This window comes from Pangasianodon hypophthalmus, chromosome 5 (genome assembly GCF_027358585.1).
Source record: "Pangasianodon hypophthalmus isolate fPanHyp1 chromosome 5, fPanHyp1.pri, whole genome shotgun sequence".
Classification (NCBI taxonomy): Eukaryota; Metazoa; Chordata; class Actinopteri; order Siluriformes; family Pangasiidae; genus Pangasianodon; species Pangasianodon hypophthalmus.
In genome coordinates, this window is record NC_069714.1 from 4,351,456 (window position 1) to 4,373,618 (window position 22,163).

The 22,163-nt window shown below is 38.0% G+C and overlaps 1 protein-coding gene across 1 annotated transcript; it reads left to right on the plus strand.

The window, feature by feature from the left end:
- Window positions 1-643: 643 nt before the first annotated feature.
- LOC113541957 (aryl hydrocarbon receptor) lies at window positions 644-21,450 on the plus strand. The gene is made up of 11 exons (XM_026939150.3): window positions 644-1,156; window positions 4,716-4,897; window positions 14,135-14,235; window positions 14,794-14,883; window positions 15,550-15,664; window positions 16,812-16,951; window positions 17,049-17,251; window positions 17,359-17,468; window positions 17,664-17,805; window positions 17,923-19,651; window positions 20,572-21,450. Exons 1-10 carry the CDS (start codon window positions 1,101-1,103, stop codon window positions 19,649-19,651), a joined length of 2,868 nt encoding a protein of 955 aa, XP_026794951.3. The 5' UTR covers window positions 644-1,100; the 3' UTR covers window positions 20,572-21,450.
- The last annotated feature ends 713 nt before the right edge of the window (window positions 21,451-22,163 follow it).

Genomic DNA, 22,163 nt, shown 5'->3' on the forward strand with positions numbered 1-22,163 from the left:
CAAATGTTACACTCGTCCTAAATTATACATCTGGAATTTTAAAAAAGTCAATAATGTCCATGTGGAGTCGTTTGCGCAGAAGCTTTGGGAACCCCTGGTATAAGATGTAGCCTAATGTTATATCAGTTATGACTTTTGTAGCTTGCAAACAAATAGGTGTGTGTGTGCGTTTTACGTCCAAAGGGGCCCCTACTCGGGCCATACACAGATAAGGGAAGCCACATTATATCATTTTCTCTGGATGTGGATTAGAATTTTGCCCCACCCTACATCACCTCCCTGGTAAAGTCATTAGGTCTAAGCAGGCCACTCCATAACTACACCTCTGCCCTTCTAAGGAAATGCAAAGTTTTGCACTGGACTGTGTTACGAAACCATCAGGTGCAGTAGGTTACAGTAACTCTGTGAAGTATTTGTTTACAAAAGAGAAACCATAACCTATTAATATACAGTAGAAATCAGTTATGCTTTATTATTATTATTATTATTATTATTATTATTGTTATTATTTATACACACACACACGAATGTTGTGAATGTGCTTTTTCAAGTGTGTGGCTCCTGACAGTCCACCTTAAAAAAAAAAAAAAAAGTAACATAGTTTCCTGAAACGCCCCATGCCTAAAGCCACACACACACACACACACACACACACGCACGCGCGCTTACACTACCTGCCAGAATGGTGTGTGTGTGTCCAAATTGAAGTCAAAGGCAGGATTTGTGTTTTTTTTTAATATATATGTATATGTATATATATGTATATATCGAAAGGATTTCTGTGTGTGTGTGTGTGTGTGTGTGAGTGTGTGTGTGTGAGTGTGTGTGTGTGAGTGTGTGTGTGTGCTCTGATTGAAGACTAAAGGCGGAACATCACACTCAGCGTGTGTACACCACGTAAAGACGACTTTCCAGCTCTCCAGCACCTCAGACTCTCAGTTTTGTTTTTGTTTTGTTTTTGTCCATTTATTGAAGCACAAAGACTCAAACCACTAATGACTCTGGACCTCGCGCACATCTGGAGTTTTATTCACAGCTGGATTTCAGCTTCACCTTGACGGATTTCTCGCAGGTAGCTGGAGTCTTTCTGAAGTGTGATCATGCTGGATAACGACAGGTATGCAGGCAAGAAGAGGAAGAAGCCTGTCCAAAAACAGTAAGTTGTCATGCTCTAAAATATGCTGTCAGACTAATAGAAAGTGTGTGTGTGTGTGTTTTAGTGAGGTTGTAAACATGTATCAACACGTAGCAGTAGTATCCTGTAAAGCTATACAGTGAACAGCTACACTGTTGTTTGCTTGTTTGTTTTGATTGGGAAAGCTGCTCTTTTTTTTTTTTTTTTTGCCATTCATATAATTGGAGCATAATTGTTAATCCTGAAAGACTGACTGGAAATCCTAAATCGCGTCCCATTCGATATGTAGTGCACTCGGCTTTGTGTAGACGCCATTATTTCCTGTGGTGCTCTTAGGGCGCCTATGTAGGGAACAGGGAGGGATTTGGGCACGAGCGCAGAGTGCGAGCGGAGCTTTGCTCGCACGCGATGCTCGTGAGAGGGAGGGGGAAGAGCCGGGCTCCACTGGCCTCAAGTATGTTAGTGTAATCTGATATACACTACACCCCCACCCTCACCACCACCCTTTTCTCTCTCTCTTTTTAATGTGGGAAAGCTCTTTTCCCTCTCCACTACCCCTCTGTTGACATATTTTAGGACCCGCTCTGTTTTTTTCTTAAAAAAAAAAAGAAACTTGTTCACACGAAACGAACTGAGCAACCCCAGAGATGAGTGAAACGCACGCGAGTCGAGAACCTGCTACTGCGCCTGCGCACAAGACACTGACTCATTAGCGCCATTATTAATGTCTACTGTCTATAAATTAAACATGAACTCAGCTAAAGGTACACTCTGCTCTTACCAGTAGAGAATATGCTCTAATGAATATGCTAATTTTGATATGCTCAGCTTTTTATACACAAGCAAAAAAAAAATTGCAATCCAACTTTATCAGTTTATAGTTTACCAATCCATTAATTTTATTAAAAACAAACAAACAAACAAACAAAAAGACAACTGTACAGTGTACATGTACAGACATTATAACTCTCTTCCAGGGTGCTCAGACAGGTGATGGATTGATTTTCCTATCTAGATAAGGTGTGTGTGTGTGTGTGTGTGTGTGTTACCCTAATGTTACCTTATTATCAGCATACTGTTAGTGTTGCATCTATATTGCTCTAGTCTGTATGGTGCTAAGGTCCTTATATATATATATATATATATATATATATATATATATATATATATATATATATATATATATATGTTTACACACACACACACACACACACACACACTATATATATATATATATATATATATATATATATATATATATATATATATATATATATATATATATAGTATCATTGCTTAATAATAATAATAAAAAAACCTCAGATATTAACTCATTATGAAAGAGCACTTGAAATTGAATATTTTATTTGCAATTTAATTATTTCACTATTATTGTTATATTCATAGATGTAAGTTGTAAACACTAAAAAAGAAACAGATGTGGAATGTGGAGTTTTCCAGATTTCGCCATTTTTTTTATATAATCTTTTTTTTGTTATACTACATGCCTCCTTTTTTTAGTCTTGTATTTGTATAGTTCATTTATTTATTTATTTATTTATTTTTGTGTGTGTGAGTAGTCTCCGTCTGGCATTGATTTGTTTGCGTTGCCGTGAAAATGTTGTATGTTTGAATGCCCTATACTTTTTGTGTTCGATTTAGGGATCCTGTATGCTATATTACTTAAATATTCATAAATATTATCATACTGTTACACATCTGTAATTAGACTGACACTGATAGTACACATCACATTAAACCTCATCTCCCGAATTTGATTACTACATGTGTTTTAGATGTATAACATGGTTGATGTGTGATGAGATCACATTTCATCTGAGTGATTCATATTTAGCAGGCCAGTACTGGGCGCCATCCAGGCTAAGATCATTTGCAAATGGCGAAGACTGTTGGACTTCACAACCTCTGCGCAAACACGCATGTTTAATTTTAAAACCCAAAGAGCATAGTCATAGCACATCTTGACTACACCTGCGCCTGCATTCTGAGTCTGTGTAATTAGGTTTTGCCTACTTGTTTGCATTACATTTCACTAATGAACCGTTGAACAGAAACTTGCATGTTCAAAGACAAATACAGTCCTGCCAGTCTAAACATAGTCCCATTATTAGCATAGAGGAAGTCTGGGAGTGGTTTTTGATGTGGCTTTGAGAAGAGGGGGTTTAATGTTTCCCAAACAGACGTCTCTCTTTGGCTGGACGCTGTCAGGACGCTAGACGCTGGAGAGTAGCAGATCACAACAACACATATAGAGAAGTGGCTTTCTCCAAAATACATGCTTCTCTGTCTCTAAGCACACTTTCACCCAACACACTATATCCTAGGACAACTCCAGAAAAAGTCCAATCATTCTTACAGTTTCTTACCCTACAATTATAAAACTATACCATTAAACTCCAACAAAATAACACACTGTATACACATATAAAAGGTAACTTTTTATATGGATGATGGTTGGATGTAAAAAAAAAAAAAAAACAGACGTTCTATTCTTAAAACACTATAATGACTATAGTTATAATAGAAAGACTGTAGTCTACAATAGATGTGTTCTGTGTGTCACATGATTTCGTAGTGCCCCATAGGGGACACGTCAAAATGAAGACTGCGATGACATTGATGTGTACCATCTTTACTTATGCTGCATTCGACTAAAACTCATAACTCGGCCTCTGACTAGGAAAAGCCAAAGAAAACCCAGAATTCCTTCTCGAAGAACTCGAGACAGTCTTCTCAAACCCAAGTGATGTCAAATCAACATGGCGGCTCACAGCATCAACAATAAACAAAGTCGCACCTCTTACATTTAAATGAGTTACGCTGTATATATACAAGGATTTGCTTTAGATCAATCAACATACAGACATATTTGCTTGTTAAATCTCTAACACTCATTATACAGTTCACTGTTTTGAGGAGGTAAATATATATATCAGTCATCAGAGTTAGCCGATAGTTAGAGCTTGTTTCTAACAAAAGATGAACATGGAAGTGTCCATGTTGTTTTCTCACTTCGTAATTTGAAATGAACGGTCAAAAATGATGTCTTTACGAGTTCCAACTCCCCTTTTCCAAATTAAGTCAAATGAAGCGTTACTCTACTTCATGGTAACTAATAATCCTGACGTTTCTATTGTTTGTTCAGAGACACAAAGTAGCCAAAATCCAGAACATCAGACCATTTAATGTGTGATTTCTTGACTGATATAAGGTTTATACACAGCTGTTAACCCTTTAAACAAGTCATTGTGTTAAACAAGTCATAAATAATTTACATGGTAGTAACTGAGAATGAGCTTGGGACACGAAATAAGAGATTAGAATTGTGTTACTTAGAATCACAATGTTTCTAGGATTTTATTCTAAGTAACACAATTCTAATCTCTTATTTCATGTCCCAAGCTCACCATGTAAATTATTTACAAGAAAGTGGTCATTTTTATGATGGCTTGGCCTTAATTTGTGTTTTTTCCCCCCACAGATGTTGTTAGATATGCACTTGTCAAGCTTCTCTACTTTAAAACAAGTCCTTCAATATGCTTTCATTTTCCTTCACTAGGAAACCTTCTACTGATGCCACCAAGTCCAATCCATCGAAGAGGCACAGGGATCGCTTGAATGGCGAACTGGACAGGCTCACCAACATGCTGCCCTTCCCTGAGAATGTGCGCACTCGCTTGGACAAACTCTCAGTCCTGCGTCTGAGCGTGGGCTACCTGAAAGTGAAGAGCTTCTTCAATGGTTAGTTTGAAAGCAGTTAGTTTTATTTTAATAACAGTAGACAGTGTCAGTGTGGTGTCTGATAAATCAGAAATAGTTTTTTAATCGGTTAGTATGAGGAATGAAGTGTTTGTTTTAGGGTCATTCAGTCAAGTCAGTAACCTAATCTAGGGAAACAAGGAAATAATTTTTGAAACACTCTCCAGCTCAGGTCATCGTTGTAATCGAGTCCAGATGTTTTTCCATTGTGATTTAAAGTTACGAAACATTTCATGGTACTAGGCTCCATCTAGCAGCCTAGAGGGTTCTTCAGTTTGTCCTTTGGACACTAACCCATTGCCATGCGTTGTGGGATTTTTATAAGAACACTGGAAATCCTCCACTATGCTCTCAGGCATGGCTCAAAAAAAGAAAAGTCCGAATTGAGTGCATTTTCAGACATACTGCTTCCTTTCCAAAAATGGTTCAAAGTAGAACCTCTAACTGTCCAAAGAACCCCGAGGAAAGGCTTCTTATTCCTCTTAGACTATTATCTCAAGCAGAATCTACAGATGTTGTCATGATGTCATTATACTCTCCTGGACATATAGTGACTATGGAGGCCACCAAGATGAATATCCTGTGCACAGGAATGATTAGCATGTGGAAAATCTGATTCAAAAACCAAGAACACATCCTCACAACTTATACTGTTGGCTCCTCTACTGTTAAAAATCAAACAAGGTCATATCAGAAATGAACATCTGCTATGCGACAAATGCCATGCATGACCTGAAATAATGACCAAATGTCTAGACAGTTTGACCTTTAATGCTTTACTGGATTTTTACCTACTGGCCGTCGAAGCAAATCTATCCATAGTCCAAGACGCAGCGATACACTGTCATTAGATGTGTTATGATAAAAATCTGTTTGCCCAGGATTAGAATAAATTGATGCCAAACTTGTACTGAACAAAGGAGAAACATGTGGCTTATTGAAATAACTATGCCAGTAAAATGAACGTACATGAGCAGCTTTTATCTTGCATCAAAGCGATTAGTCATACAAAATGCCATTGAGTCAGTCGTTCGGCTTCATTCAGTCATGAAGCACTCATAAAAACATGGGCTGTCTCTCTATTCTTGAGCCTAACTACACATCTTAACCACACCTTATTGGGCCTTGTCTATTGTCTGAGAAAAAAATTCCTTCAAAACAGAACTGATTGTTTATTACATGGACCGATCTCCTTCATAGATGGATGTCTGTGATCCATGAACTGAAAAGCCTGAAATGAATCACATTAGGAGTAACGAGTGAGTTTGAATTATATCAACTGGCGATGCCTTCTCAACAAAACACATTATTTATTTAACCCTTGCAAATGATTTACATAAGAGCTAGACCGTTTATTTTTGTTTCTTCCAATGCCTGGAAGTCAGCACCTGAGATGGTGACATTCCTGATGCCTCGACTCCTCCCTGTGTTCAGGACACCCCTAGTTTCTCTCTTACCCAATTCCTCATTTTGCACTTTGAGTTATGTACGAGCATGCGACACGAAGCTTCCTGTGTTCAGCAAATGAACCTCTTCTCGTAACATGAAGAACGATCACAGACAAAGCCTCAAGCTGGTTTCACGCTAGTCACTAAACACTTTTCTGTTTTGTGCAGCACTCTATGAGGAGCTCTTGGCAAGCCGGTAGACGAGCAGGAGGTGTATCTGAGCTATAGTTTATGATATAGTTAATTAACTATATCATTATGAGAACGAATTCTCTCCATTCATACTCTAGGAAGTTGCGTCCATTTCTGCGCTTGATCAACATTCATTTTTCCAGAATTGCGTCGACCTGAGTGGAAGCGCACACACTGTAAATGTTGTTGGAAAACTTCCTGTTGGTCTCAGAGGTTCTTAATCATAAAGTAGCCCATAAAAACTTCTCTGAGGACGCATCCTTTATTCCCGACTTGTCTTTGTCCTCCTTCTGTCCACGTAGCTCTTAATCCGACTGAAGATTGAAAATTGCTATGGCGTAGCTAACAAGCATCAAGAGATGATGATGTACCAAGAACCAAAGCGTTATGGGAAATCCATACTATCTAATCAGAGTTCTCACGCTGAGAATGCTCACATGACCACGTTGTGTTACAGTGTTGTTTGTTGATTGCTTCAGAAGCAGACTCTGGCTTTAACATCTGTTATGTTTGCAATCTTTTGCCCATAATTCATTGCTTACTCACAAAGTGCTACTAACATCAGCGACTTCAAGCCATTAAAATCTCAAAAAATGATTAAGTGCTAGAGGCACTTTTTATATCAATATAGTGTATAGTGCATCAAAGAAAGCCATCAGCGGAAACATGATAGCTTGACTCACTGAAAGTTTTCAGGTCCATACACATCCCAAGGAAACTTCCAGAACAGCCAGATATAAATGTTTTTCAGACAACTTTTTCATAAACTGTATGCAATCATTTGTCATGTAATATTAAGGAGACTTCAACTGCAAATGACTGACTGAGAGGTTTCAAAGAGGGCTGATTGTTTTGGGTAGAGGTGCAGGCATTTAAATGAACAATACTTTAAATGGCTGACATTTTGTAAACTGTCCGGTATCAGATTGCTGTATTGTGATTCCAGGCCCAATTCCTTACAAGCCTTTGTACACACTTGAATGTGATTCATTGTGGTTCTGCACATTGTCTTGCTATTCCTCTCACTGAGTTTAACTGTGCATGATTACGTGTTTTTGAAAATTTACAAAGAGAACGGGTTTGGCTGAGATCCATCTAGAGCCGCACTTGGACAATGCTAAAAGACGTCGTCTTGCAACTTTTCTTTGGGTTTCACAATGACACAACGACATTCCAAAACAAATATTTTCCTCCTTGAGCGATCGAGGAAATGCTTAGCACGCAAAGTGGATCTGTATAGAAAAAAAAAAGCACCTCTTGTTAAGGAGGGGAGAGTTTACACCTCGAGATTTGACTAAGAACAGATGTTTGAACCATTTAGTTAAGAGCTAAATTTTTGCTTTGGAAAAAAAAAATACACAACTCTGGGAACTGACCCAGCTAAAACAACCACTTAAAAGACTATTTTTTGTTTCCTTAAACATATATCTCATTCATAATGTCTTTTGATAATCCTAACTTTATGATTGGGGCTTTTGTCCCTTCTCTGTTATTCACACACTTTATTCAGATTTCACTGAGATACAGTGTTCAATCAAGGCACCAAAAAGGCCTTTAATTTTTAGCAAATGTGCACCTATCAAAACAACCTTCCACCCCCATGCAAACTGCCGGCTTATCAGATCCTGGCGTCTAAATTTAGACATATATTGGGCTAGTCCATCTTTGTTTTAAATCATGATGACGCCAGCACATCGGCTCCTTTTCTCAAGCCTTTGATTATCATCTTGGAAAATGATAAAGATCATACGAGCAAAATCCTCAGTGAAGAAAGATGGGCCTCTACTGAATCCAGATAAGCGAGCACACATCAGGGCTTGTTTGGATCTGAGCTGGGTGCAAATAAATGAAGGGTTCTAGCTTGTTCTGTCAACCTTTACTTTCAAAATGTGTGAATATACCACCTGATGGAGAGGTTGGAGTTTATCTTCCGCTTCTACTAGATTTGGAAAGGATTTGACATTAGAAAAACTGTGAGAACCACCAGCTCTTTCTGGTGAAATTACCTGTGGAATGTGGTCTGGTTTGTTCCTGTTTATGTGCATAAACAGAATTGAATAGGGTGAAGAACTGATGAATACATCTTTCATCATACTGATGATAGCGAAGATGGATTCATAGAAAGTAAGTGTATGAAACTGCAAATTGCGAAGTTTGTGTGCCTCAGAATTGATTGCAGGAGGTATCTATTCTATTTGCCTATTCAAAGGACTTCTTGTGCTTTGGATTGTGAGTAACACCATAGTAAGTGCATGCTAGTGTGTATAAGCTGTGAACTAAAGATATTAAGCAATCATCTTTAAAGCTTAGTAAAGATGTAGTCATAAAATATGTTTTATTATTGCCCAACCCTCCACAGTTACCCTTCTTATGAAAGAACTTGTTGAATCTGCTTTAACTGGAACCACAAAAAAAAGGTCAAAAATATAATAAAATCTGGACTGATTTTTTTTTTTTTTTACAGGAGTGCCATTTTGTCCACACACATAAGATGTATTTTAATAGAATTAAACCAGAAACTCCTTTATCTGCTGTCCAATGAGATGATCAGCTAAAGTCCTTATCTGAGGTTCAACTTATAGCTTGTATAGACTTCCTGTCTCATGATTGGAAAGCAGAAGTCGAGCGTGGTCTACTCTCATATCCATCCATAGGAGAAGTCCGGATTTCCTTTGAAGGTGCCGAGGACAGGATTTCCATGTTTCAATAGTGTTAACAGATCATAATAAATTAATTTCCTATCACTCATTTGGAGAGACTGTATTCAGTTCCTGTTACATTTCTTATGTACAAACAGGCACGATGAGGCCTGATATTTATTGTAAGATTGCCTTTTGCAGTACTAATATTGCAGAATCCTGCAACATGCAAATGAACAATTTAACAGGGAACCTGAAAGACCTGGTAAAGCTTCTCCATGCCTGCTCATTGTTTGCCGTTCCTGAATTTAGTGTTTAGATGGTAACTTTGCATTGTACAGAATAAACATCATAGATCTCACAGAAACCCCAAACCACCACCACCACCACCACCCATTCCCATCATCAGTCAAACTGTAGTCTCGCAAGCCAGACTTCTCGCTAGTGAGTCTGGTATGTTTCATCAATAAACATGCCCAAGAAGATGACCACATACCTTTTCCTGTAACTTGTCTGTAACTTCTGAGCAGGAGACTCAACTCATGCAACTCAACCTTCCCCTGATTACACCCGGTCTTCCCACAGGTTGTGAGAAACATTGTGATATACAGGACCGTCAAAATCTTCTTACCTGAATTTGGCCTTCCAAGCCTTTTAAGCATGGATTAACTATAAATATGACGTTTGTAAAAATATTTAAATGCATTGTAAGATTGCGTAAATGACAATCTAACTAGTTAACTAGTTATGACATTTTTTTCAAAAAGTCTAATTTACCAACAGATTTAGCTAGCCATTTTCTCTGCAAGCATTTTTTCCCCCTCAGTGATGTTTAAATCCTGTTCTGCAAGCATGTTTACATATTGTATGAATATGATAGTAGAACAGTCCTAGCTAGGTTATACATCGATACCATTTTTTCAGACTGGAGTAAGAGTACATATTTTTTAATATACTGTATACCTACAGTATATTAATATCGATACTGATACAAACATTTCATTTAGCATTATTTATGTTTCCTCCTGTTACATAGTGGCCATGAAATGCCCTTAGGCTAGTCATTCTTTATAACATCAGTAACATTAGCTAGTTAAATGAAATGCATTTGCTAGCTACATTAGCTACCTCGGATCAAGTAGAGAGAGTTGCAATACATTTACGTTTCTTGGTGTTTGGTCACAGCACGATACATTCAACACAGTTTATAACACACACATCATAGACAGCACAACACACAACACAATTGCCATCCTAATACCCAAATATTGCACCTTAAGCAGAAATCGATGCATTTGGAGCCATAGCCCGGTCATTTTAATCTCTGGTGTTTTAACTCCACAGCCTTGCAAATGTTTTACCTAAAAGTCTAACAGTGTGGCTAATCGTAAGGGGAACAAATGGTAGTCTTTTGATTAGTCTCAATGTTAGCATCCTTGAATTCAGGCTCTTTGCAGGTTTTGCAGTTTTATACTGTATTTATAACTGCATTTGGACATATATTCATATTCTCTGTCTGTTGAAAGCTGAATGAATGGTGTTGGGAATACATACAGTTTGTAATGTTACTTCAGGCAGAACATTTCTTTTTCCATTGTCTCTGCAAGCAAATTTACCCAGAACATTTAGTGAAAAAACACGAGCTAGTCCAGATTGGGGAGAACCTTCATTCTGGAGATTAGCTTTGGGCCCGAGTTCTTTGCACCCATGAGTTTGAGGTTAATGGCAGGGGACCCAGTGTTTACTGCAATCAACACACTCACATCTCTCCTGCAAGGGTCCCTCGGGCCTCTGTAAGCACCGCTGACAAGAATGCTTCCTTATCTGAACAGCTGCCGCAGGAAAAAGCCAGGATGTGGCCTCTCCCTGCTCCGGCCGTCTACTCTAGTCACGCAACTGTTTGGCTGCTACCCATTAGCTCTCCATTGTCTCATTTATTGTCCACACACACACACACACACACACACAAGCCATATTTTTTACTCCAAAAGCTGAATCCTACACATCATTTTTTTTTCATTGCTTCCACTAGAGCTTTGTTTGTTTCAAATTTTCTTTTTCAGGCTTTTTTTTTTTTTTTTTTTTTTTTTAGCTTGGTCTTTGTTCCCTGCAGGGATCTGCCTGCTGTTTTCCTTCACCCTTACTTAACTACCGCATAGAGACGCATCTTATTATTGACTCACTACTCTTGCTCTTGGAATAAGGGTGTTTGCGTGTTATTTAAAGCAGGGCCACATTTTAGATTGCTGGTTTCAACAACAGTGAGTTAGTTTGGTAAATCCTACATGAGGTTTTTTTTTTTTTCTTCTGTCTTTGTCCTTGTTCAATCTCCCAGAGTAACTCATGCAAGTCTGAACGTGCCTTTCTGTCTCAGATGGTGCATGGTTCCTTTGACATGAAACAAAAGCTTAGTTTAAGATTAAGCGTGTGGTGGATGATGGGGCCAAGATGTGAATGTGGTTTATGTGTTTTTTGGGGGAAACTTTGGAAATTCAGGAAAAAAAAACGATTGCAAAGTCTTGCTGATGATGCCGCATTACAAGTTCTTGAGTCGATTGTTTTAATGAAACAGGCTTTTACAGTGATAGGACATTGTTGTTAATCAAATATCTAATTCCAGTCTCGAGGTCTTAAATGTTTTTAATCAAGATGGTCAAGGCATATTGATAAAACTATTCAAAAGCAGCACAAAACATTCAAAGGCAGTTTCATGTTCACGTCATGACTATATGTGTCTTTAGGATAAGGTTCTGCCTTGGCGTCAGTTTAGTCAGATTGTGTTTCATAGTTTGCGATGAAGGACTCGACAAAAGGACAAAAGCTGAACTGGATCATGGTAAACATCCAGATTAATTATATACGTTACTGTGTTATTGCGACTCACCCGAGAACGTCAACAGATATAATAAGTATCACAGAACCGGGAACTAAGAGCTAATTTGACTTCACAACTCAACTGACAGCTTTTATGGTGTGCTCTAATGGCAGAGCTGGGGGTCTACATTTAAATTCACATCCCTTTGGAGTGTCCTTGGAAAGAACTGACGCATTTGTTCATGAACTATATACACTGCTAGTTATGCATGATTTAGATCTGACCTGAAGCCATAGTGCTTGTGGGAAATCTAAGAGATAACATATTGAAAAGTGTTAAACTATACGTATAACATTTTGTAAAGGTATACCAAATACCAATAAGGAAACCCAGAGCATCAGGTGTACCAAGAGTACCAAGTGGTTAATTCTATAGACTACTGAATAGTCTGTATTTTAACACATTTAATAATACATTTAACACATTTAATAATAACACATTTAATACCAATTTCCTCAAGTTCTCTGTCTCAGAGAATTTTTTGTGACAATGTCTTAGTGGTCCAATTAAAAACTGGATTAAATTAAATATAATTTTGAAATATTTCCTGACACAGAATTCAGATACAAACACTTTTCTTTCTTTCTTTCTGTGGGAGGATTGGGCAATACAAGGGTAGCAATGGCATGATTTTTTTTTATTTTATAAAAGTGTTATTACCATGCAGCATCGATCTGATACAAGTGCTGAATCAGAAATTCTGAAATGTGGGGCTAATTATTTGAGGACTACTAATTAACCATTAATTTTAAAAAAATTGTTAAAATTGGTGTCTTATTAAGTCTGTTTTGCCCCTGAGAAATTAGAGCTACAGCTAAAGACTCTTTTGGTAGTTTGCTAGTCTGTCAGTTACTACTGCTCTGATTACTCAAGGTAAAATATTTTGTAACCAGTATTAACGTTTGCATACAACTTGTCTAAAAGAGCTTTATACTACAAATTTCCACAGGTGTAACATCTGCATTTGCAAAATTTCTTTCAACATGAAATTTTATAGCTGTATCAACGACTCAGTAAAGAAGTTTGTTGTCAGCGACTTTTTACTACCAGTGCTCTCAGTGCTGGTGATGACATGTTCAAACCCTCTAAGAAATGGTTTAGATACAATACAAGCACAAAAAAGTCACACAGGCACGGTCTGTTCAAATGAAAGCAAAGAGATATGTTCACTTCATTCATGTATTTTCTGTTTTATTGTGAGAAACAGGAAATCAGTAAACTCTATTGGGAGCTGCAGCTGCTGATTGTGCAGCATGAAATTATATAGCACCTTTAGATAAACCAAAGCAAAGCAAAATGCGAAAGCAGATCATAAAACGCAGCAGTAAAACCAAAAACATGTTGACATTCACTGAAAACAGAAAAAGGGAACCGCTTGTTGCTGATGGAACACGGTGTACGATTATCACAAGGAAAAAGAATTGCACTTTTTCAGTCTGTTATCTAGTTTTAAAAAAAAGAATTAAATCGAAGTTACTTATGTTCTTTTTTTCCTACTCAAAAGTAGGAAGGTTTTCAGCATCTGAATACTCATTAATGCCATGCAAAGTTGGCAACATATCTAAAATAACATCATATAAAAGTCCTTTTCATTTAGGCTCTTAATGTCTCTTACTGTAAACATCCTCCAGCTGTCAGTTTTCCACAGTCTCTCAGACTGACATGCGCTGTAGCCAATCAGCAACGAGCATGCGATACACAATAAGGACCTACCCTTTCCTTTGAGTTAATGTTCCTGTGTTTTTGAAGTTGCTGTTGTGTTTTGTTTTTGTTCCTATGTTTTCTGATTTGCTGTTGCATTTTTGGTTTGCTAATTTTTTTTTTTTGCACTTATGGGCCACCGTACAGTAACCGTGCTTGATAGATTTATGAAAATCAGCTAAAGACAACATGAAATTTGTTTAGTGCACTTGGTTCACCTGAAATTTGCAGCTTTCAGTTAAGTACCTTGCATAACAAATCATGTTCCTGTGAATGAATGTAATGTAATTAGCAACCTTTGTGTACTGCTTGCTCATTTGCATGGAGATGTAGGCTGATTTCTTGTCGTTCTTCTCCGTTACAGCCACCATGAAGAAAAACAGTTCGGAGTTTCACACAGGGAATGGTTTAGACACCGGCAAAACGGATGCCATGGGCTTCTCAGAGGGGGACCTTCTCCTTCAGGTGATTGACCAGATATTAATTCTAGGAGTGAAACCCCTTTATTACTCACAGACAGCAGTTGGGCCATAGTGCATTGTAACCCAGTAGCTATACAGAGTGTTTAAGGTGGATGAAGGTCACTCCAGGCCATTTATTTAAAAAAAAAAAAAAATAGTGAGGGAGTTATGACAATACAGTTTGTTCAGGCCCTGTTTATGAAAGAACGGTCACGCTTAGCAACAGCAAACAAAGCAATGTGTTCATTTCTCCTTCGCTTGGCTTCACTTGCACCATCTGCTGTACTCAACATGGCGTCAAAAGGCTCCTTAGTGAAAACTGTCACATTTGTACTACAACTGATTGTTTCACAAGCATGAGGATGTAGTTATATTATAATGTCAGGTGGCTTTATATACCGTTATAGTGTAAATCTTTTACTACAACACCTAAAATGTGCTTGCACACCAGTTACCAATACCATCACATTTATTATAAGGGCATTTTCTTTTATAGTGAAGTACACGAAGTGAATGTGCTATACCCTAATTTCCTGCATATCTGTGCATTTGTTTTTGCTAGGCTCTCAATGGTTTTGTACTGGTGGTCACTGCAGAGGGTTATGTCTTCTACGCGTCACCAACCATTCAGGACTACCTTGGGTTCCATCAGGTGAGAGGCACTAGATAACTGGTTACTCTAAAATACAGTGTAACACTTAGATTACTGAATGGTGGCTCAGATATTATACTTTGGGGAAGCTGAACAGTGTTATGGAATTGAATTTGCGTTGAATCATTTCTGCCTAGATCCACTGCTGTACACTTTATGCTGGGAAAATAAATCATTAGTGTCATCACGTTTTGCATACAGCAACAGAAGCTTGCTCGGCTCAGTTATAACAGGATGTCAGTACTGGATCGGTACCTGGTATCGGCGATATTTAGAGCTTTGTCATTGTATGGTCAATTTTTAAAAAAATGAATGACAGGGCAAAAAAAACAAGCATGAAAGGGTGGGGTTTATTGTTGACAGCGTTCCACTGAAGATGGCTGGAATCAGGAATACTGTTTGACGGTCTATTATTCAAATGACAATTTCTGACCTGTAGCTTCGTGGATTTTAATCAGAAAAAATTCCATGGATTCGTAACTGTCTATTCTTTTCAAGACCAATAATGTGTTTTGCAAAAGCTATCCATGTTGTAAACAATACCACACACAACACAGAAAATGTTTTCCATCCATGTCAGTATTCATGAACAGCTTGGATAGCTATTTTCATTATTCACGCACTTACAACGTATTGTTAATTGTATTTTTTAACTTTATTCTGCAGTCTGATGTGGTCCACCAGAGTGTGTTTGAGTTCATCCACATAGATGACAGAGCCATGTTCCGAAGACAACTGCATTTTGCCCTCAACCCAAAGCTGTTAGATGTGGAGGCTGATGGTTAGTCAGGCTTCATTTACTTTTTTTACAGTTTACGTTTACATTATAATTTTTTTTTCTATTTGACACTGTACAGTAAATATTGTTGTGTTCTAGAGCATTTAATAAATTGTGACTGTAGTATTATTAGGTTTTATCTGGGTGGAGGGCCATTTTGAGACATTTACACCTTAACAAGACCTACACTTTAGGTTTTCTTCAGATCGACATTATCAATGTTCTGAGACAAAGTGTTTTTTTTTTAAATCTGGCCTGATAGATGCTTATTATTTTGAAAACTCAAGTACTGAATCATCTGACTTTTTCATTAAGCAATCGCAACAGGGACCATGTTTTGATCATATATGCTATTCAATGAAAGCAAGATATTTCACCTTCAAATTTGTGTTGTTTCTAAACAAAATTGTACTTTAACATTTTATTTTGAAATATTTATCTATCTATATATTAAATCATAATTTTTGTTATAAACTTTTGATTAAATTGTACTATAAATGATACATTAGAACATACAATACATGTTTCTGTGCAACACACACACACACACACACACACACACACACACGTAACAAAAGCATAAACTCTGCTAGGACCGTCAGTTACAGTAGAAGATTCAGTTTATTAAGCACACTGTATGTAGCTAACTAATATCTGTAATATTTCATGTTAAAGGTATTTGACATTTGCTGAAATTTAGACTATGTTTAATCATGATGGAACGTTTACACATTGTAAGACTAGTGAGTACAGTAGATCAAGACTGAGCCTGTTTTGTGCACCTACTTTTTACTAAAGTAATTGAGAATATATCCAAAACATTTACTAAAAAAAACTTAAAGTTGTCAGGATGTTATTGGCCATGGCTGTGTATGTTGTGCTTTTATTTTGGATGATGATTGGGCTGCTGATCGAACCAAGGGTTTGGTGATATGAAGTATTTTTCACTACTACAACAAGAACTTTGTAAAAAAAAAAAAAAACTATAGGAGATGAGTGAAGCTTATGTGTTTTTTTTTTTTTTTGGTTAAAGTACCAGACCATATAAGGTCACAAAATGTACTGAAACCAAAGTGACATTTATTTGCTGTATCAACAGGAAGTTCACTGTTTATCACTTCATCATTGGTTATTTTATTTCACCTTCCAGACACCCAGACCAGCAGTGACATCACGAGGAATATTGTAACCTACGACCCACAGCACATCCCACCCGAAAACTCATCTTTCCTAGAGAGGAGCTTTGTGTGTCGCTTCCGATGCCTCCTGGACAACTCGTCTGGGTTTCTGGTACAATCTAGGATCTTCCCTATTTAAACAGAAAAAAATATATGTGTTCACTGAATACAGGTTATATTCAACATTCGTCATTTTTTTTTTTTTTTAGAAACTGAACTTTCAAGGAAGGTTGAAGTTCCTGCTTGGGCAGAATCGGAAGGCTGAGGATGGTTCTCTAGTCCAGCCTCAGCTTGCTCTTTTCGCCATTGCCACTCCTGTTCAGCCGTCAGCTATCCTGGAGATCCGTACTAAGACACTAATATTTCAGACCAAGCATAAGCTGGACTTTACTCCTATGGGTATTGACTCCAGGTAAATTCTAGGGTTTTCCATAAGCCCTATTCTTTTATTTTTTTTTGCTACAGGAGTCTTAATTCATGCTGAAATACTGAGCGACCCTATGCCTTTTTTTTTCTTAGGGGCAAAGTTGTGTTGGGTTACACAGAAATGGAGCTGTGTATGAGGGGGTCGGGATATCAGTTCATTCATGCAGCGGATATGATGCACTGTGCCGACAATCACGTCAGAAGTATGTATAAAATATACAGTATGGGAAAAACTCTTAATGTTACCTTGTGTGTTGAAGTCTCCACCTTGTCTGTTAATCAGTCATTCATATTGTTTAATACTAAGTAAGTAAATATTAATGATTAAGCAAAGTTATTGTGCCAGAGTAATTTGTTTAGTTGTTAATTTAAAAAAAATTCCCTTCATCCCATGCTAGTGATAAAGACTGGCGAGAGTGGAATGACAGTTTTCCGACTTTTAACCAAGAATGGAGGATGGGTTTGGGTGCAGGCAAATGCCAGGCTTGTGTACAAAGGAGGACGTCCTGACTTCATCATTGCTCGTCAACGTGCCCTAGTGTATGTATGAATTAATTAAAATCCAAAAGGAACAAGAGATTGCCTCAGAGCCCATATGTAAAAGGCTTGAAAATAGAAATTAGGATATGAGCTTAATTATTTTCTATTTCCCCTCAGAAATGCGGAAGGAGAAGAGCACTTGCGCCAGAGGAGAATGCAGCTTCCCTTCAGCTTCACCACAGGAGAAGCAGTGCTCTATGATACCTGTCCGATACTTGACATGACGAATCCCAAAGACACAAATGGAGTAAACGAGAAGACCTTGGTTCCTAGCTCAATCCTTGATTCTATGCAAAAACAGGACAAGTCGATCTATCATCAGGACACCAAGCCTCAATTTACAGCAGATGATGCCTTCACGGATAGCTGGGCTCTCTTCAATGTGCCCAATCATGCCGTGCAAGATGAAACTGTGATTGAGGAGGACGCTGTTGTGTCCATGATTGACGCCTTGGAACAGTTGGCTCATGATGGAGATCTGGGCACGGCACTTCAGCAAATGGAAGTGGACACGGCCGATCTGAAAGAGTGGGAAAATGCCCTTTTGAGGATGACCAAAGACAGTAATGGTAATGACAGACCTCTTAGTCTTGATGAAATTCTCACCAATGACATATTCTCCTATGTGGAGGATGCCTTATACAAGGAGAACAATACGTGTTCTCTTTCGCAACCAAACGCCATCAAAACCGATCCATTTGGAGGACATTCTGCAACTACAGTGCATTCAAGTTGTGACTTCACACATCACACCTTCGAAAGCACAGGAGCAGACAAAAATGATTTAAAGGCTGAGACAAAACTGAACTCTATCACTGTGACTGGGCAACAAATGGACAGAATTGTTAGTACAGACGCTACCATGGGAAACAATGTTCCCTGGTATGGAGATGTATCTTCCCAGAATCACCTGAATAACTCATCCCACTCAGAGCAGACTGGCCTGTTCACATGCGGTAGCAAGGTTTCACAGCAGATCACCCAGACTGAGATGCATCTGGGTTTAAAAGTGACACAAAGCATGTTCAGCATTGCCCCTTGCAATGGCTGGGGACCACCGAAACCCACTGAGAATGGCAGAACGTCCAAGGTGGAAAGTACAGAATCCTACTGCCAGTTTGCGTCCTACCCTGCTAATCACACTAAAAATCCACAAACGAATCATTCACAAAATCATATTCACAAGCTAAGCCAAACAACTACAAATTCTTGGAACAATATGAGTACAGGGGACCATAATCCATCCTTGTGCCCATCCAAAAACTGTGTCTCCTCTATCATAAACTGCCCAAATCTCTCCAAATTCCCCCAGCAAAGCCAGATCCAAGCTTGGCAAAATGCATCACCAGAGCAGCCCTGTGCCAGCCTGGTCAAGAACAGACTTGCATCCGAGGGCTGTTATCAGCCTTTGGAGACCTCTGGATTCCCTCCAGCTGATCTTCTGCCAGAGAGCTCTCAGAGCTGCAACGATAAACACATCAACTTCGTCAATAATGTGTACCAGTCGCCACAGAATGGACTGGAAGCTAATGAGTGTTCACCGCTCAGCAGCTGCATGTTCAAGAACCACTCTCCGCTCAATACAAACGCGGATCAGCAGCATCCACAAGCACATGCTGTGGCCATCTCATCATGTGGCAAGAGTACATTACCCATCAGTCAGAGTCCACCACAAGCATCCTGTTACTTTCAGTGGACGTGCAGTGAGCCACTGGTGGGCACGTCCTCGATCCCACAAGAGGATACTTGCATCAGTCCTCCGTCGTGCCAGATAGGTCCTGGCATTGCTACTCTCGACAGTCACAGTGTCTTCCAGAGATACCTTGGCTGCAATGGACACATATAGGTAATAAAAACACAGATGTGTCAGAATTCACTTGTATATTCCATCGGATATCTGTAGTTTCTTTCTACATTGGAGTGTCTGCTGTTTAGCACATCCTAATAAAAGAAGTCAAATTGTCATCAACTTATAAAAGATTATGTTTGAACATGGTGGAAATAGTTTTGCAATGGAGCATGGGTTAATAGATTTATAGGAATCGAACAATTAGAGTTTGGGAAATGCTGAAATATTCATATTTTTACAATAGATAGCTCTGAAAACATGCTTTCTTAAACATCTTTAATGTTTTCCTGAAATATGTTTCCTTTTTGCATGTATCTTAAGTAAAGTGTCCAAGTAAAGTTCTAGCATTTTAAAAAATTCTGGTTATTTCCGACTACGGTGCAGGAACATCACAGACATTTTGACAGCTGGTATCTGATTACAAACTGGTTTGATTAGGCTTACGTCCATTTGAGTGGTACGTAACTAACCACTAACTTGGACAAAGTGTGACATTGACTGTGTAAGGAAATCACACTAAGCTAGCAGAAACAAAGTAAAAAAAAACAAGACTGAAGATGTCTAAAACCTTGCTCGCTAAAAACATTCCCATGTTGTTTTGTCTGGTTTCCCCAGGCTGCCACACATGCGTATAATAACTACATACCAAATTTAAAGTATGAATACTTATAGTTGAGTGTAAAGTGTGCCTTCCTTGTGGATTATGGCCGTGAAGAAGATCTAACGTTATTTTACAATGAATCTCCAAAAAAAGAAGTTATCGGTGAAGTAAAAGTTTTATCATCACCCTATAGACCACTATAGACTCCTTTATTTTGTGCACAAAGCTTTCACTCTCAGCTGTAGAAGATTCATGTGCCTCTGTGGATCACAAACTGTCTCTAGGATTAACTTAATCACGTTCTCCTCTCTTACAGGCCAATGACCATCACGTTGAAGATATCACTATTTCCTGTCCTCGCCTTGTCAGTGGACTTTCTGAGAACAGCAAGGGTCTCGACTAAAACTTCCCGAGCTCCTTTGTGTAGACATTGAAATAGACGCCACAATGAACTGTATTTGTGTTCGCTATGTTCTGTCTAAAGAACTGCACCATTGTTATTCGAGTACAACATGGAAGTAAAGGTGATTGATATTGTTTAGTATTAAGGATAGTCCATATTAGAAATAAGTTCGGTCCAAATTGGAGCCATTGTAATGAAATTAATCGTCAAGTTGTATTTTGAAATGTAGTGGACTGATGTTTGATGGCTTGTGACTTGACAGTTTGTTGTTGTTCTTGTCTAGCTCGCTTTCTTGATTGCTTTTAAAGGATATTCCTTTTGCACAGCGTGTTCTTTCAGTGCCACTTCCACAGGGTATCTTATGATATTCACTCTATGTGTAATGTCAGAGTAAAGTCCACAGAGGAAAAAAACCTCCATAGTATTCCACTGATTCTACTGCATGCCTTTTATAACATACTACAGAATTATCTACACTTCATATCCACCAGTTTTTTCAAGAACATCAATAATATAATAGCAATATTTTCAACGCACAGATGATTTTATCAGTAAGATGCAGTGACATTTTCAAAAGCGCTTCGCACTTCTTTGCTGTATGTATATTCTATATAATGTATATTAACCTTACAACTCGGCATATATATCGTTCATATATCGTATTTTTTTCCATTTTATCTTTGTGATATTCCTTTTGACAAATGTTTATACAAGCAAATGAAATAGATTTTCCAAGAACAATTATGGAAATCATTTTATATACAGTATATATAAAGAAAAGTTTCACTTGAAGTGTCTTGGTGTTCTTTATTCTGTCTGAAAATTTGTCTAACATCCAAAATGTATTACGTCATGCTACAGTTGAGGCCAAATAATTTACATGCAGTGAGGCTTAAGACTTTCTCAATTATTCATGTTATCATACAGTTCATGTGTGAAGTCACTTGGGGCATCTACTTTATTTTCATACAAGGTCACTTCAAAATAATTGCTAAGAGACAGACTTTTTTTTAGCTTAACTTGATCACACTCTTGTTGTATCCTTCCACTAGCTTCTCACAATACAGGATTTTTTTGCCCCTTTCTCCTAACCTCACGTATGAACAAAATAGATGCTCTAAAGAAATATAAAAATAAATGTAAGGTAACATGAAATGTGTGGTGCTTGAATATCTTTAGCCTTGGTGTATCTTTGGCCTCAACTGTAATTAATTCAAAGTACTATAGAGTCATAAGTGTAATAAGTGTCATATGAATGTCCACTTTAAAAAAAAACAAAAAAAACTTTGCTTCACAGTTATCACTTTTATCCCTGGATGATAAAAGTGTTAAACAATGTACTAGTTCCAGTTTAAAAGGAACACAAACATAAAAAACTGCATTTTCAGTTACTGAGTTTAGTTGTCAGTGCTGCAGTATCTGTTACACTCATATCTCTCTCACACACACTCACACACACACACACACACACACACACACACTCACACACCCGTCATGGCACCATG

What these genes read in the sequence shown, in the direction of transcription:
- LOC113541957 (XM_026939150.3), top strand. Translation starts at nt 1,101, where the DNA reads ATGCTGGATAACGACAGGTATGCAGGCAAGAAGAGGAAGAAGCCTGTC. An exon ending in AGTGAAGAGCTTCTTCAATG is followed by an intron (nt 4,898 to 14,134) that starts GTTAGTTTGAAA and finishes TCTCCGTTACAG; the next exon opens with CCACCATGAAGAAAAACAGT. An exon ending in ACTACCTTGGGTTCCATCAG is followed by an intron (nt 14,884 to 15,549) that starts GTGAGAGGCACT and finishes TTTATTCTGCAG; the next exon opens with TCTGATGTGGTCCACCAGAG.